The 18,820-nt window shown below is 37.4% G+C and overlaps 1 protein-coding gene across 2 annotated transcripts in view; it reads right to left on the bottom strand.

Moving 5' to 3' along the window:
• The window catches only part of ASXL2 (ASXL transcriptional regulator 2), a 137,630-nt gene that overhangs the window by 73,398 nt on the left and 45,412 nt on the right, over positions 1-18,820 (bottom strand). Inside the window, exons 2-3 of one of the 2 annotated variants that reach the window (XM_040496242.1) lie at positions 14,018-14,100; positions 4,561-4,563 (exon numbers count right to left, since the gene is read on the bottom strand). In XM_040496242.1, coding sequence (XP_040352176.1) covers positions 4,561-4,563; positions 14,018-14,100 — 86 coding nt within the window. The remainder of the gene's footprint in view (positions 1-4,560; positions 4,564-14,017; positions 14,101-18,820) is intronic. The other variant, XM_040496243.1, reaches the window with a different exon arrangement.

Consider the following 18,820-nt stretch of genomic DNA (forward strand, 5'->3'; position numbering starts at 1 on the left):
AAGGCAAGGCAAGGCAAGGCAAGGCAAGGCAAGGCAAGGCAAGGCAAGGCATCTGCAAATGTGATCAGACCAGAAGCAGCAGCCCAGTTCAGGAAGCCTCTTTGTCCTGGTCAGCCAAAGGCTACTATCTCTCTCCCCTGATAGGCTCAGCAGACCAGTGGCGCAAGCAAGAGAAAGAACCATCATAAGCACATGGCCTGGAAAGCCTCTCTGCCTCCACAGGCTGGAGACTTCCTTTATCCCACATTTAGAGGCATCAGGCAGCCTGGCCTATGGAAACTCCTTCTACCCCCTCAGAAGAAAACAGCAGAGATCACTGGGAGCCTCTGTCATCAAATAAAACAACAAGACCCAAATAGCAAAGCAAAGGCTGTGAAAATTAAATTGTTATTGAATCACAGTCCACCAAGGGAGTCTAGAACTCACCTGGTAAACCCAAGCAGTGTGAATCCCCGCTTAAATAAAAGATTTGAATTTAATAGGACCCAACATCTCCTAACGTAAAAACTAAAACATCCAGGATCCGAAAAATAAAAAAAAAATAAAAAAATAAAAATAAATATCCAGGATCGAAATACAATAATCACTTATCATACCAAAAACCAAGAAAACCACAACCTAAATGAGAAAAGACATTCAAATGACACCAACACTAAGAGAGATGTTGAAATTATAAGACAAGGATGCTTCTATATGCACTTAAAATTTTTCTTGAAACAGGGGTAGCTGGGTGGCTCAGTCAGTTGAGCATTGACTCTGGCTCGGGTCATGATCTCACGGTCTGTTGAGTTTGAGCCCCACATTGGGCTCTGTGCTGACAAGTCAAAGGCTGGAGCCTGCTTCAGATTCTGTATCTCCCTCTCTCTGTGCCCCTGCCCTCCCCCCCAACCCCCCACTCTGTCTGTCTGTCTCTCTCTCTGTCTCAAAAGTAGATAAACTTTAAAAAATTATAAAAGAAACTTTACTGAAACAAATGAAAATAAAACAAATAGCAAAGAAACTAAAGTTATAAAAAAGTTCATACCATGAGCCCAGAAAGAAAAGAAAGACAAAGAGTATTCAAAGGACTACTGGCTAAAAACCTCTCTTATTTGGTGAAAAATAAACATAAATACTCAAGAAACTCAATGAATCTAAATAAAATAAACTCGAAGAAGTCTGCACATGAAGACACATAATTAAATTTCTGAATACTATATCCAAAAAAGAAGTCCTGAAAGCTGTCGGAGAGGAACAACACATTACCTGTAGGGAAATACTAATTCAATCAACAGTAGAGTTCTCATCTGACACCACAGAGACCAGAAAGACATAGTACCACATCTTACTAATGCTGAACAAAATGAACCGTTGATTTTATAAAAATTCCTTAAGAATTCTAGATCTAAAGAACTGTCCTTCATAAGCAAAGGAGAAATAAAGACAGTCCTAGAAACAATAAAACTAAAGAAATGTATTGCTAGCAGACCCACTCTCCAAGAATGGCTAAAGGAAGTTCTTTAAACAGAAAGATAAAAGAAAGGATACTAGAGCACCAGGAAAGAAGGAAGAATAGAAGCAAGCATACATACAATAGACTAACCTTCTCATGAGGTTTTAGCTAATATTTGATGATTGAAACAAAAATTAAAACATCATGTGATAAGAACCTAAATGGAATAGCTTCCACACTTCAAAGTGGTAAAATGTTCATACCATCAGAATGATAAATCACATATTGTACACTCTAATACCCAGAGCAAACACTAAGAAAATTAGGCAGATATACAAAGAAATGCACTATAAATAAGCCAATATGGAACCCTAAAATAATCCATGGGAAGGTAAGAAAAGAAAAATAGAAGAACAAGAAACAGAAGAAACAAACAGAAAACAAATAATAAAATGGCAGGCATAAACTCTATTAATAATTAACCTAAACATAAATAACGTATATATACAAATTAAAAGGCAAAGGTTAGCAGAGAAGGCTTAAAAACCCCACAATCCAACTATATGCTATTTATAAGAAATTCATTTCAAATTCAAAGACACTGGATCTCTTAAATGTTGCTGGTGGGAATGTAAAATGGTACAATCACTGTGGGAAACAATGTGAAAGTTGTCTTTAAACTAAACGTGCATGGGACACCTGGGTGACTCAGTCGGTTAAGTGTCTTGACTTCAGCTCAGGTCACGATCTCACGGTTTCTAAGTTTGAGCCTCACATCGTGCTGTCTGCTGTCAGCACAGAGCCTGCTTCAGATCCTCTGTCTTCCTCTCTCTCTGCCTCCCCTCCCCCGCTAGCACACTCTCACGCTCGCTCTCTCTCAAAAATAAACATTAAAAAAAGCAAAAACAAAACTAGGGGCACCTGGAAGTGTCAACTTCAGCTCAGGTCATGATCTTGCAGCCCGTGAGTTCGAACATCAGGCTCTGTGCTGACAGCTCAGAGCCTGGAGCCTGCTTCAGATTCTGTGTCTCCCTCTCTCTCTGCCCCTCCCCCACTCACTCTGTCTCTCAAAAATGAATTAAAAAATTTTTTTTAAACAGCAACAACAAAAAACTAAATATGCACTTACCATACAACATCAGCAACTGCACTTGTGGGCATTTACACCAGAGAAAGGAAAATTTATGTTCACACAAAAACATGTATACTTTTCATAGAAGCTTTATTTGTAACGGTGAAAAACTGGAGACAATTTAGATGTCCTTCGATGAGTGACTAGTTAAATAAACTGTACAGCCATGTCACTGAATACTACTCAGCAATAAAAAAAGAAACGAAATACTGACACAGACAACAACCTGGATGAATCTACAGGGCATTACACTGAGAAAGTGAATCCCAAATATTATATATTTCATACAATTCCATTAATAGAAATTATTGAAATGACAAAATTACAGAAATAGAGAACACATTAGTGGTGGCTGGCCTGAGGGGGGTGGATGGAGGTGGTACTAGGGAGGTAGGTGTGGCTATGAAATCGGCAACACAAGGGATCCTCTTGTTGATAAACCTGTTTTGTATTTTGACTGTGGTGGTAGATACATGTATCTATACATGTGGTAAGACTGCACAGAGTCAAATGCACATCCACATGTGCACACACACACACACACAAGAGTACAAGTAAATCAAGTAGACTGTTATCAAAAGCAATATTCTGGTTGCTGATACTGTACTACGATGCTGCACACTGTTACCATTGGGAGAATCTGTATAAAGGATGACTTCTTACAACTGCTTGTACCTTATATTTTCCTGTTGTTACTCTAATTTTCTACAGTGAGCAATGTGTAGACATCTGTTGGTTCTGCCTGGCTAAATACATTCTCTCTTCTTCTGGAAAGAATGTACACTTTGCTTTGGGGAACTATGACCTACCCTACTGGAAACACTCTTGTAGGACTGGCCATCAAGATCTCACCATGCCTGGACACTGAACCAGCCAGGTTCACTCTTCCTTGTATGTTAACCCTGAACAGAAGAGACACAGACTAATTCATCCCAGCTACAGAGTCCTAATGAGCCCATCCATTAGTTCTAGCTACCTGATCTCTGAAGTTAACTTAGTTCTCTCAATTTCAGGGTTTGTTTCTTTCCTTTGAGGTTATGAGCTACCCCACATTCTTCAAATATATCCCATTTTGCTTCAGTTCTTCACATTTGGTTCCTGTTATTTGCGCCTAAAGAACCTAATCAATATAAGGCCCCCTCAAAACACACACACACACACACACACACACACACACACACACACCCCACAAAAAACAAAAACACCTTACCTAGTTTTAAATTTTTTAAATAATTTTAACTGTTCGCACAAACCGAATTAAGGTTTTCTCCATAAACTGATACTAAAAGAATGAAGATTCTTATAAACGAACTTAATAGAATGCAAATTTGGCTGCAGTTAAAAAGATTTAGCTGTAACTAAAAGCCATACGAAGTCCAAGTAACATGAAAATACAATGATGTGGTTCCTATTCTAGAGTCTCATAGCTAAAACAGATAATTATAAGTAATTATAACATAAAAACTGTTTTAGAAGAGGTGTGTTTAATGCTATGTCAACACAGAAAAAAAGCCAATTCAATAAAGGATCCAAACTATGAATTTTAACTTGTTCTAGCCTGGTTTTAAATAAGTATCATTCTCTTAGAAGACTTACCAATATTCCCTCTATATCAGTCAGAGCATAAACATATATTTTCAATATTATGGTCATAAAGCAAATGTTAGCTCACACAATTCCAATCTGAAATATTTTTATTATTAGTCAGCATGAACACTAGGTATTCCAATGCTAATATGTCAAATGATAATTTTAATAAAGCCAAATGTAGACTGGTTTCTAAAATTATGACCAAATAATGATTACAGACTAAAAGGACAAAAAAAAGTCACATATAATAAATATTTACATAGTACTTCTACTCTTATTTAGTTTCTGGACTAATTGTTTAGTTTTATAAGTAAAAATCACACATCCAAAGATGAGTTGAATTAAACTTGTAAAAGTGTAATTTATCATTATATATACTTCCTTAGAATAAAGTAATACTTCTTACCTTCTGGAGTTGGAATGCACCCCAAGAAAATGAAAGAAAGAAAAAAAAAAGCTTTTAATTTTAACAATAAAACCAAAAAGTAAACTCTCCCTTCCCCTCCCAGCAGTATCCACAATTCTTCAAATTAGCACCCTCCCCCCACTTTGCTATATAGAACATTCATTTCTTCTTTAGAATTTACAAGTTAGCCCAAAATATCACGTTGTCTAGACATGCACAGTTAAACTCAGATAAATAGTCTAAACCATTTCAGATAACAACTGCATACCTTAATTATGTGACAAACTAAAACTATTAAAGCAGTTTTGAGTCAAATGTGGATACAATGAGTATTCTTTAATATTCTTCCCATGCATTTCAATTTCAAGGAGCCATCATAAAGCCATCAGCTATGGACCCTAAGGTTTATTAGTTTCCATAATGAATCCACTACTGTGAAGCTGAGTAACAATGAGTAAGAATACTCTTTTCTGTTAACATGCAAGCATTTGCGGATTGTTGTTTCTTCATTATTAAGCCTTTTTGACATCCCTACAAGGTTTGTGTGCTTGAAAGCAGACTGCAACAGGCACACAAAGAAAACACAGGCTGAATTCAAAGGTATCAGCTAACTTCAGATAAATATGGTATCAATTTAATCAATAATGTTCTTCATTCTTAAACTTTCCTGTATATCACCTTAAGGCAATTCAGCTTGGCAAACAGTCCAATGATCTATTCTGCAGAGATAATGATTTCTGCTGAAAACTAGTAGAGAATGTTGACTTTATTACCCTTGCTACATATTTTACAAAAGAAGAGATGGGGGAAAAATTAGGTGCTCAGATTCGTTTTTGGTATGAGGTAAGCTAAAACATTATTTTAATACCATGTGAAAGAGATTATCTTGTTCATAAGTAAATGTATTAATACTAATTAGATGCAATTGGGACTCCTCCAAAGAGGTAAAATTTCAATCTAGCAATTGTTTATTGAGCATGATCTTTGTTAGATGGTTCCCAGGTTCTTTACAATTCCAACTCTAAAGGAGCTTGCTTGGGATACAAGACTGAGACATTAAAAAAACAAAAAATCAACTCCTTGTTAGGGAACAAATTGGAGTTCTACAAAACAACAATATAAAGATTTGAATGTTCCATTACTGTAAATTCTTTAAAAATGTAGTGGCCCTTTCAGAAGTCAAGTTATTATAATGGCTGAGGTTTTTGTTCCAAATTCTTCCAGAAAGAAATTTACAGTTAGATAGCAACTATCCTAATGTTATTATGTACCAGCACATAATACAAGACTGATTTGAAAAATGGAGCAAATATACTAATCAAAAGAGTAGGAAGAACTAGGGATATACAGACAGTATGATATATTAATAAGAACAAAACCAGAAACAGTAAGCCTGGGTTTCTAGCTTCACAGAACCAGTTGTCTGACCCTGACCAATCTCCATGGGCCTAAATTCTTCAATAATAAATTGACATGTAACGGTAATATCCCAATTAACTATTCCAGCTATAACATTCTGTGACTGAAATAATGTGACTGATTTGGAAAAGGGGTTGGGGAAGGGAGGCAAGGGTGAGGAATACAACAGGGTTTACCTTTCTGGGGGTACTGTTAATCAGGGCCATCATGCTGTAAACAGCTAGAGAAACTTCATTTGCAAAAAAATCCAATTTTTTAAATTATAATTTAAAAGCTAGGTAGGTGGCTACACTCTTTTATTAGCTACATAACTTATTCTCCCACATCAATTTTATGGTGTACGAGATCCAAATTCGTGACTCACCAAAATTATTAATTATTGTATATCATGAACCCTTGGGACCACTCATAAATGGTCTAATTCAGAAAATAATCTGTGGATGATAAATTCATAATACCAAGAATCTTCCTAATTTCTCTTTCCTCTTCTACTTATGAATGGAAAGAAATAGTAGTAAGAGAAAAGGGTTTCAGAAAATAGTTATTTTTCTCTTCTTTGCTAAAAACTCTCTTTCTCTAATAGCAGATATAAGAAGAGTCAAGGTAATACAGCTAAAGGATGAACAAAGCAGGTGAAGAAAACCTGGGGGGGGGGGGGGCACGCAGGCACTAAAAGCAATGGCTAATTTAGAAGGAAGGCTTGAAGTCCTATACTTAAACATTAATGGCTGCCACAGCTGATGAAGGGGAGAAACCTGTTGTACAAGACTAAGGAAAGAAGTAGTGAAGAGTGATTAACAGTAAAGGATTCATGGGAATTGTATAAAACACACACAAACATTTGACTTATGGAGTATTCTGTGTATGTTTCACCAACAGTATTGCACACTTCATGTCTATGTTTAGTTGTTTGCTTTTCTGATAAGCCAAAATATTCAATTTGCACAGTCTCTTGAGTTCGTCTCTGTTGGATATATACTGCGTTGCTGAAGTAATAAAATGCCTAAAATTGACTTCAAAACAGTCCAGGGTGAGAGGACAATTTATAATTTAGCTGGAGAATGTATGCTTTTCTTTCCATTTGCAATTTTCTAAAAGTAAAAATTTATATTTAGGTAACTGTCTTCAGTATCTTATTAACCGAGACTTGTAACATAAGTGAAAGTACATTATCATGAAAGGAAAGGATGCATTTTTGGATTCTATAACACACCAGAACTCTTTACTCAATGATGTGCCAAACAGGTATTAGGTATTAATCTCTGAAAACAGACACCTACTCTATAGCTCCAGATCACTGTTACCTTTTAGCTGCGACCTTGAAATTTATACTATAACCATGCCCTGCACCTGAATACCTCCTCACCCCTTGTAAGGTTCACAACTTTTTTTGAATCCACAAATACAAGCTCAGTGAATCCTTTAACAACTTCTCACTTGTCCAGTTCATTCTTCAGTTTTTTTCTGTAGTAAATAGCAGCTATATAATCAGGAAGCCTAGAAATCATTTTTTATTTCCTCTTTCCTTTTACCTTCCACATCCAATCCGCCAGCAAGTCCTGAAATATGTATCTTAAATCCATCTATTCTCCCCAGCACTACTTACCAAATCCAAACAAAACACCACCATAGTTTGCCTGCTCTAGTAAAGCAGCCCCTTTATTAGTCTCCTTAACCCTTTCAACTCCTACTGCTGCAGGCCATTCTTCATAAATTACATTCATCTAAATATATATATTTATCTAAATCATAATTCAGACTACATATCATCTTGTAATTATCAGATGCAAATGTTTTTTTTTTTTAATTTTTTTCAACGTTTTTTATTTATTTTTGGGACAGAGAGAGACAGAGCATGAATGGGGTAGGGGCAGAGAGAGAGGGAGACACAGAATCGGAAACAGGCTCCAGGCTCCGAGCCATCAGCCCAGAGCCCGACGCGAGGCTCGAACTCACGGACCGCGAGATCGTGACCTGGCTGAAGTCGGACGCTTAACCGACTGCGCCACCCAGGCGCCCCCAGATGCAAATGTTTGAGGCAGGTGTATTATTTCCTTTTGAGAACTGACTACACGTTTGGACAGAGTGATGCTTAAACATTTAACCAGTGGTTAAATCCATACTGGTTTACTGTGTTCTATTCACATCCAATTACTCATTTGGTACAAAAAACTGGCTCCGATTACAGAACTACTCAACATGGAGGTTTCAAACACTAGTCATAAAATATTTGTGTTAAGTAGCCTATACTAGACTATCTGTGATAAACCCCCTTCCTATAGTTTTAAAATGACTGAAAAACAAAGGCTACACCAAAATCTGGAACTCTATTCTAAGCCAAAGAAAAACACAATGATTTTGAACTGAAATTTGTGGATTAATTCATGTTTCCATGAACTCCACAAATTTAAAGCTCAATCCAATTTCATGATTTAAAATTGAGTGAGACTTGGTGAGAGCAGACCCACAATTAGCCTCTCTCTCTTTCTGGCTGGTTGCACTAAAACTTGTAAAAATACAGAAAGCAACTTCCCACACAAAAATTTGTACGTGGATGTTCACAGTAGTATTATTCATAATAGCCAAAAAGTGAAAATAACCCCAATGCCCATCAACTGATGAATGGATAAATAAAATGTGGCATATGCATGCAATGGAATATTATTCAGCAATAAAGGAATAAAGTACTGATAAATAATACAATATGAATGAACCTTCAAATCTTTATACTATATGAAAGGAGCCAGTCAAAAAAGACCACATATTGTGTGATTCCATTTTATGAAATATCCAAAACTGGCAAATCCATGGTCAGAGAAAGCATATTAGAGGTTGCCTAAGGCTGGGGCACTGAGGGTGGGGCAAGGAAAAGGAATGACAACTAATACTGAAGGGTCTTTTGGGGATAATGGAAATGTTCTGTACAAATACATTAAATAATAAACCACTGAACCATATGCTTTAAAATGCTTTTATGGTATGTTCATTATATGTCAATTTTGAAAAAGCAACTACCTTAAACATTAAAAATTAAGAAAGCTGGCACATTTGGGAAGTCTAATTTGATTTGTATGGGAGTATGTAGTAAAGAATTTACCTTTACCCAAAGAGAGGTCTGGTCTTTGCCCTTGGATTAAGAAATATTCACTAGGCCTTTTGAGAGACTTGAGCCAGCCAGATAACACTGGCAAAAGAAGGCAGCAGAGAGGGGACAGTAAAATAAAATATAAGGAAAAACAGAAAATAGTGAAATGGTAGAGTAAATCTAATCATGTCAATGATTATCAGATAGAATATTTCTTTAAAAAATACTATGTGCTGTCTATACAGTTTAGCTGGAGTGAAGGTGGAAACAAATCAAGTAAAACAAAATGGTATATGGGGCCAGACAATGATTTCAGTTATTCTACTGAAAAACTACTGAAGGCTGTTGTGCTAGTTATCAATTGATTGACTTTTAGCTCCAAATCCAGCTTCCTTTGTCCTCTCTGTAGTAGTGGAGCTGGACCCTATAAACACTTCTCTGCCAGTTGGCTCAACGTTAAGTTTGTCAATAGTGCACTGGAGGAACACTACAGCATGAAAGGGCGCTTTTCTTTCTGGTTTTACTGTACTGTTGCCTGCCTGCTCTTATGACACGCAGCACCCAGCAACATGAAGGACACTTGACGGCCCTCCACCTTCAGCAAGGTTCAGCAGAATGCCTGTGGGTGGCTTCCCAGAAAATTCTGCTGGAGCCTCAGCTGGCTCCCAGTGAATGTGGGACAGGTGCCCAGCAGGAGGTTTTCCAACAAGTTCTCCTAATACTCAGTAGGGAGTTTCCTAAGTGCTAGCCCAGGCTACAGCACTAGTGAACTTTGTCATCCATGGGACCAGAGCCCTACCTTGTCCATTAAGATCTGAATAACAGCCTAGGGACATGGAGGGGTCTCCTTAGGTCACACTGCCTCAGCCCTGCAGGTACTGGCTGCTCCCTTTTAATAGTTAATTTCTGGTTAACAAATTAATAACTAGTTAACTTAGTAATTTCCCTGTTCAAATTACCATGTAGCTTCTGTCTGTTGACCAGACCCTGAGACTTATAAAACTGTACAGCTCAAAGACTGCAGAAAACCTCTTAAAAACTCTTAAGTTCTTAAAGGAACCAGTACCTCTGTCCTTCTCAGCCAAGAACCAATCACTTACCTTTTAATACTATTTTTGTGACAAAATATATGTAACATACAAGTTACCATTTGAACCTTTTTTTAAAGTTTATTTATTTATTTTGGGGGGGAGGGGGGCAGAGAAAGAGGGAGAGAGAGAATCCTAAGCAGGCTCCACACTGCCAGAGTGGAGCCCGACGCAGGGTTCAATCTCACAAACCGTGAGATCACAACTGAGCCAAAATCAAAAGTCAGACACTATACCAACTGAACCAGCCAGGTGCCCCCATCTGAAGGATTTTTAAGTGTAGATTCCAGTGGCATGGAGTACCTTCACAATGCTGGGCAACCATTACCACTGTCCATTTCCATAACTTTTTCTTCATCCCAGAAAGAAACTTCATACTAATTAAACAATAACTCTTTATTCTTCCCTACTCTCAGTCCCCGGTAACCTCTATTCTACGTTCTGTCTCTGTATCAGTCTGCCTGTTCTAAGTATCTCATACAAATGGAACTGTACAATATCTGTCCTTCTTTTTCCTGTCGTCACGTCACTATTTGTCCTTTTGTGTCTTATTTCACTTAGCATGTTTTTAAGGTTTATCCGTGTAGTATGTATCCGAATTTCATTCTTTCTTAAGGCTGATAATATTCCACTGAAATTATATACTACGTTTTATTTATCCACTCATCTTTTAATGGACATTTAGGCTGTGTCCACTTTAATGTATTTTAAAATAAAACAATAGAATGTGGAATAATCAAACTTAAGTGAGCTTCTTCAAAATGGGGAAGATGGGGAAAACTACAAAGGGAAAAAAGAACTGAAAGCCACGTACTATGGATTGAGGGATGGAAATTAAACTGTAAAAAGCAGCACATCTTTAATAAAGATATTATCTATTTCATTCAGTAATCTAAAAACTTTAATGATTATAAGACTATCATTTAACACATCACCGCAGCAAGAGAATAAGCTGTAACTGCATCTGAATGTGATCTCCCAACTACTAATACTTCACATATATAACAAGTAGGTTTTCAATGTCTGACATATGCCAAAAACAAAAGAGAAGGGGGACAAAGAGCAAATTTCACTCCTCATGGAGCTACCTTAATGTAAGCAATAGAGAAGCTTGATGACTTTTTTAAGATCACAAAAATATGTGACTTCAAACTTTAGGTGGTATGAAGAAATAAACAGAACACTATAATACACTAAAAAAGGAAATATGCTCTAACTTCTAAAGTCAGCCAAAGTGCTCTGAAAAAGACATATTCAAACTGACATGTAAAAAATAAGAGGTAACTGAGGTAAAGCACATTCCTTGTTAAAAAGTCAGCATATGGGGCGCCTGGGTGGCTCAGTCGGTTAAGCGTCCGACTTCAGCTCAGGTCATGATCTCGCGGCCCATGAGCTCGAGCCCCGCATGGGGCTCTGGGCTGCTGGCTCAGAGCCTGGAGCCTGCTTCCCATTCTGTGTCTCCCTCTCTCTCTGCCCCTCCCCCGTTCATGCTCTGTCTCTCTCTGTCCCAAAACTAAATAAACTTAAAAACAAACCAAAAAAAAGTCAGCATATACAAAGGCTGAAGTAAGAAAGAGCTTCCCTACATATTTGAGAATTGATAACATATAATATTTAAAGCTATGGGATTGGACAAAATTGCACTTAAGTTAGAAGGTAATGATCAAAGGAAAAAAAACTGAGAAGGAAGGAGGGGAGGAGAAATGTTTGTAATTGCTTCAGGTAACAGAGTTTCAAAAAGGAAGGCGTAGTCAACTGTGTTAAATAATGCTAAGTAGTAAGAGTAACTAGAAGTCCCATGGAGTTAACAAAATGGAAGTCAATGGTGACTTAGAAAGAACTGCTTTGTCGTTACACAATTGCATCACAACAATGTAGTTTAACCAAGAGCAGCTACTTATAAACTGTTATCACGAAGTGAAGCCAGAAGCTATTTTTGCTGACTCTACCATTTTGCTATTTTTTTCTAAATCTCTTTTTTCCCCTTCTTTTATTTATTTACTATTCTTCACATATTTACTATTCTTGCCTGCTTCCTAGAAATGATAACGATAAGTGTAAAGTCACAGAGCTTTAGTATATTGGAGCCAGATGACCCTGCACCTGTCACTGAGACCTAAGGCACTGAGGGTAGTTTACTCTCTACACACCAGATATCCTGGTCTATATCCCCGGTGTGCATCAAAAGTCTAATTTTAAGGGGGAAAAAATGAAATCTCTTGCCCATTCATATTCTATAAAAACCCCATAGTGTTATAAAAAAACATTAGAACACCTTAGCAGAATTTGTTCCACAGAACCACAAAAATCACTACCTTTTGCTCCTGTAGCTTTGTACAAATTGATCTGTTATTACATGGACATTATGCTTTAATCTAATAAGTCTTATCTAATTCAAATAAAAATTTAGAATTATATCACTGATAAATTAAGTGACTAATTTTTTAATTTACAAAAATGTTTAAATGTTCACACAATTTCTGAGAGACTTATGTTACATAAAGTGAAATACACTAATTTTACTTCATTCCTTCAAAGTCATAACACAAACCTATTTTATTCCCAGCCTATTGACGTTTGGCCACAAATCAAACAAAATTTTTTGAGCTCTGTTAGCAAACAAGGGCAAAAAACTGAATTTTGTATTCAAGAAGATGAGAATTACAATCTAGAACACACAACAGCTATTTATCAAAAAATGTATTACTGTCCGTTTACAAATATTTTACCATAGCTCATTATTACTCTGGCATCTGAGCTGAACAATTCTCCAGTGTGATGGACCATCCAGCACAATGTGAGACATTTAGCATCTTGTTACCTGTTAAATGCCACCGTGCTCCTGTACTTTCTAGTCACTTTGACAATCAAACACAGCCCCGTAAATTCTGAACACTTTCCCTAAGGGTGTTTACACAATACCACCCCCACTTGAGAAAACTAGTAGCAGTTTTAAAGCACTCCAACCTTTCCCATCTTAATGAAAATATCTCTCATGTAGACTCCCAGATTTCAACGTTAACAATACAAAGTATGTTGAACATAACTTTAACATTTCTTTTTTATTTTTTAAATGTTTTAACTTATTTTTGAGAGACCGAGAGAGAGAGAGAGAGACAGAGGACAAGTGGGGGAGGGGCAGAGAAGGGGAGACACAGAATCCGAAGCAGGCTCCAGGCTCTGAGCTGTCAGCACAGACCCGACGTGGGGCTCGAGCTCGTGAACAGCGAGATCATGACTTGAGCCGACGTCAGACACTTAACTGACTGAGCCACCCAGTTGCCCCAATTTTAACATTTCTTGATGACAGAAGGTCTTGTTTATAAAGTGACTATTACGTGCTATTGTAATAGAAGGCTCTTAGAAATTAAAGTGTGTTTTATCTTTGGTCCTGTATTAATTGACCCCAAGCTGTTTTATGTGTACATATAACTATTATTTGAAATACATACTGCTCTATTTTCCATTTTATTCTTTTTGGCCAAGGTTATTTCTTCCTAGATTGTCTATTTCTAGCACTCTCCCTGCACTAGAGAATACTTGTTACATGCTACTGACCAAGCTTATTAAATTAAAAGCCTGAACTCATAGATGAAGGTTTGAAGATGGCTCCAGGCCTTCCTAAGAATTAAAGTGCATGGGATGGAAAAAGATACATTCTAAGAATTTTTTTTTAAACATACTTGTGGTTTTATAACTGTGTTATGGCTGAAAACTCCAGAGATCTAACAACTGAATAAATCAGAAATTAGCAAAGCAGTTATTACTAAATCATCAATCTTCAGGGCTAAAGTACACTGCTATATACTACAAAACGCTCTAATGAAGTATTATAATTATTACTAATAATATTTAAGTAACTCACCTGATTTCTTTTAGTCCTTCTCTCTGGATAACTTGAAGAATTTCTTTATGACTCATGGGTGTATTGGGGTATTTTTCTAAGACCTGAGAAACAAGTATATAATAATAAATTATTTCTTATTTTAAGTTCTTATTATAATTATGTGTATAATTATAGTTCTTATTCTTATAACTATGTATTAATTTCATCCAGCACATACATATCCAGGGACTTTTTATCCCTTTAATTTTGGGACAATAAGAAAAATGGAAAATTAATGGAATATAAACAGGTTCTTCTCTCTTAGTCACAAACAATATGTCAAGTCCTGAAACAGAAATGGATCAAAAAAGATTAAGATTAATAACTAAATTATTTATTAGTAGTGTTTAGTATAAAATTATGTACTTTCTGCCTCCACCCCCATGTCACATGCCTAACTGTGGATCTACTATAGGTAGTTTGAGATTATCATCTTTACATTCCCAGCAAAGCTGAGTATGGCATGAATGCTCAATAAATTCTTAACCAAAACAAATGAACAATACAGTTGTAACAAAATTTCCTGGTTCTGGTAAAAAAGGAGTAAGCATAGTTTATCTCCTGCTGAATATGACTAAAAACCTGGATGGAATGCATGGAGCAGCTATCTCCATGCATTCGGGTAGCAATCGGGTTGGAGTACAAAACCACAACTAAAAGTTTTACTAACCCCTAAGTGAGTTTCCTGATTTTATTTGCTCTGGGACCACTCAGTCTAAACTCAAAGGCAGTACAAATTCAGAACTGTCCACTAACAGCAGGCAGAAATGGCTCTCAAAAGAATTCTTCTCTTTTTTGATCTGAGGACCAGTAAAGGGGTCCCCCAGGGAGAGGCGGTTTTCTGAGGTTTCCCCCCTTTCTCTTGACCTATGCCCCCAGACAAGCCAAGACAGCATCCTTGGCAGTGGTGATACCAGCAATGGTTGAACAGGGACTGAAAACTCCAACAAAACAGAACCCTTCTAATCCCCTAGGTGTGAAGGGAATCCACATGGCTTATATTCTTTCTCTGTCATCCTATTGTTTGCCATCAAAAGCAGATCCAGTTGTGGAATATACAGCAAAACAGAGAAATGAAAGCCTCAGCTGTCCAGCCATAGGACAAGGAAGAAGGGTCTGTAGGAGCCAGAAAGTTATCAGGGAGAAAGTTATTGCAAAGACAAAGGAGCCAAGAAAATGACACCACAAAGTTCCATAAACACTCCTGGGGTCACTCCAGAGCTATGCATGTGTGTGTCTGACCCTAATCATACTATCAGGTTCCCAAATTAGCCAGTAAGTGGTACACATGCAGAACAGATCAGAACAACTCTGCAAAGGCTTTGAAAACTAAATATTGGAATTTTAGTGCACAAAAGGTGGGTGGAAACTTGTGATCTGAACCTAACAAAGTCAAATAAATACCTGCTTTAAAACAAAGTCAAATAAATACCTGCTTTAAATACCTGCAAAATTATTCTCCATTGGATTTAAATAAGACATACAATATGATAACATAACATTAAAATGTCTATATACAATCCAACATCACTTGACAACTGAACAACTAGGAAACTCTCAAGAACTCACAAGGGAAAAGACAACCTACACACAATAAATCCAAGATGACAAAGACATTGGAATTATCAAAGACTTTAAAGCAATTATTATAACCATGCTTCAAGTCAGGAAGACGGGGGTGCCTGGGTGGCTCAGTTGGTTAAGCATCCAACTTTGGCTCAGGTCATGATCTTGCAGTTCTTGGGTTCGAGCCCCACATCAGCCCTGTGCTGACAGTTCGGAGCCTGGAGTCTGGAGCCTGCTTTGGATTCTGTGTCTCCCTCTCTCTCTGCCCCTACCCTGCTCACACACTTTCTTTCTCGAAAACAAATAAACATTAAAAAAAAAAAAAAGTCAGGAAGCGGGCCACCTAGCTGGCTTAGTCAGTGGAGCATGCAACTCTTGATCTCAGGGTTGTGAGCTGGAGCTCCATCCACAGGGTGTAGAGACTACTCAAAAATAAAATCTTAAAAAAAAAAAAAAGTCAACAAGAATATTCTTGAAAGAAACAGACAAGAATATTCTTGAAAGAAACAGAGTGTCAGCAGAGAAATAAGATTAGTGTGTGTGTGTGTGTGTGTGTGTGTGTATGACTGTGTGAAACAAAATAAAATTTTAGGACTAAAAAATACAATAACCAAGATAAAACCCAAAATTCCCTGGAGGCACTCAACTGCAGAATGGAGATAATGAAGAAAAGAGTCAGTGAGCTTGAAGCTAAAGCAAAAGAAATTATCCAATCTGATGAATAGACAGAAAAATGGTAGAAAAAATAAATGAACAGGGCTAATGGGAAAGAATCACAAAGTGTAACATTCATGTTATCAGAATCCCAAAAAGAGATGAGAAAGAGTGCAAAAACTGTATCTGAAGAAACAGCAGCAGAAAACTCCCCAAATTTGGTTAAAGATATACACTTACAATTTCAGCAAGGTCAATGAATCTCAAACAACATAAATTCAAAGAAACCCATACCGAACGCTAAAACAACAAAATAAATTTGAAAGCAACCCAGGTAAAACAACCATTTATTTAGGAGAACAATTCCAGTGACTGTACATTTCTCATCAGAAACCATGGAAAGTAGAAATAGTGAAAAAAACATTGTAAAGTACTGTAAGAAAAGGGCTCTCAATTCAAAATTCCTATCCAGCAAAAATGCCCCTTAAGAATAAAAGGGAAAGGGGGCACCTGGTTGGCTCAGTCAGTATAGCATCTGACTTTTGATCTTGGGGTCATGAGTTCAAGCCCCATATTAGTACAGACATGACTTTTTAAAAAAATGGGAACAAAAGGGGTACCTGGGTGGCTCAGTCAGTTAAGCATCCGACTTCACCTCAGGTCATGATCTCATAGTCTATGAGTTCAAGTCCCATATTGGGTTCAAGTCCCATATTGCTAACAGCTCAGAGCCTGGAGCCGACTTTGGATTCCATGCCTCTCTCTCTCTCTCTCTCTCTCTCTCTCTCTCTCTCTCTCTGACCCTTCCCCACTCACACTCAGTCTCTCAAAAATGAATATAAATGCTGAAAATGGAAAAAAAAAAGAATGAAGGGGAAATCTAAACATTCCCAGATGAAGGAAAACTAAGTGGCTGCCACTAGCTCACTAGGTTTAAAATGATTTAAAATAAAAAATAAGTTAGGGGCGCCTGGGTGGCTCAGTCGGTTAAGCGGCCGACTTCGGCTCAGGTCATGATCTCATGGTCCGTGACTTCAAGGCCCGCATCGGGCTCTGTGCTGACAGCTCAGAGCATGGAGCCTGTTTCAGATTCTGTGTCTCCTTCTCTCTGACCCTCCCCCGTTCATGCTCTCTCTCTGTCTCAAAAATAAATTAAAAAAAAAAATTAAAATTTTTTAAACAAATAAATAAAATGACTCCCTTTAAGTCAATTCTGGTTTCCTCTTTTTTTAGATCCAAAGTTTAAGCAGAACTCTTATACCTAAATCATTTTCCATTCTCACTGTTAAAGAAATAAAGAACTAGGGGCACGTGGGTGGCTCAGTAGGTTAAGTATCTGACTTCAACTCAGGTCATGATCTCACAGTTCGTGGGTTTGAGCCCTGCATCAGGTTCTGTGCTGACAGCTCAGAGCCTGGAGCCTACTTCAGATTCTATGTCTCCCTCTCTCTCCACCCCTCCCCTGCTGACACTCTGTCTCTCAAAAATGAATAAATGTTTAAAAAATTTTTTAATAAAATTAAAAAAAAATAAAGAACTCTTGGCAATTAAAAGATGCCAATGAAAGCTAAAATTGAACCAGTTCTCTATACTATACTACCAAAAGAATATTATTTAGTACAGCAAGTCAATAATAACAGATACAGGACTTGTATAATAGAAATCATTAAAGTCAGATACCCTAGATCAGCCATTAAGGTATCACGATGTGGTATCACCTACTACTACCTATGAAGAAAATACAAATAAGTGCTATACATTCTCTCAGTTAAATTTCACAGGAACTTTAAAAGGAAAACATTAATATCCCCATTCAAAAAGTGGGATAACTAAGGTTCAATAAGTAGATTTCCAAACACAAGACAGCAAGGGTAAGTGGTAGCCAGAATTCAAACTCAGGTCTATCTTGCATCACTACAGCACACTGTGTCCTGTGTCTACATCCATTTTCTCATTTGCTTAATCATAAAATCCAACAGACACACTTCCATTTATCATCTTCCTTGATCTCTCTGCTACATCTGACAGTGTTAATAACCGTTCTTTTCTTAGACATTGCTCTCTCTAGACTTTTTTTCTAAAACCCTTCTTCTTAGTCTTCTTCACAGGTGTCTTTCTCTATGCCCATCCTTAAATAATTTATAAGCATCAATCTGCAGCTTTTGCTGCTCATTCCACCAACTCTCCCTGAGTAACATCATCCATCCCCAAGTCTTCACCAAGCACCCGTATTTTGACAAAAGAAAAAGCAGCACAGTCTGTACATAACTACCTTTTATTTTTTTTAATCTTTTTTTAATGTTTATTTATTTCTGAGACAGAGAAAGACAGAGCATGAGTTGGGGAGGGGCAGAGAGAGAGGGAGACACAGAATCAGAAGCAGGCTCCAGGCTCTGGGCTGTCAGCACAGAGCCCGATGCGGGGCTCGAACTCACAAACTGTGAGATCATGACCTGAGCCGAAGTCGGTCACTCAACCGACTGAGCCACCCAGGCGCCCCCATAACTACCTTTTATTTTTTTTTCAACGTTTATTTATTTATTTATTGGGGGGGGGGGGCAG

Source organism: Herpailurus yagouaroundi, unplaced genomic scaffold (assembly GCF_014898765.1).
Source record: "Herpailurus yagouaroundi ecotype Mexico unplaced genomic scaffold, PumYag 188, whole genome shotgun sequence".
NCBI classification, from domain to species: Eukaryota; Metazoa; Chordata; class Mammalia; order Carnivora; family Felidae; genus Herpailurus; species Herpailurus yagouaroundi.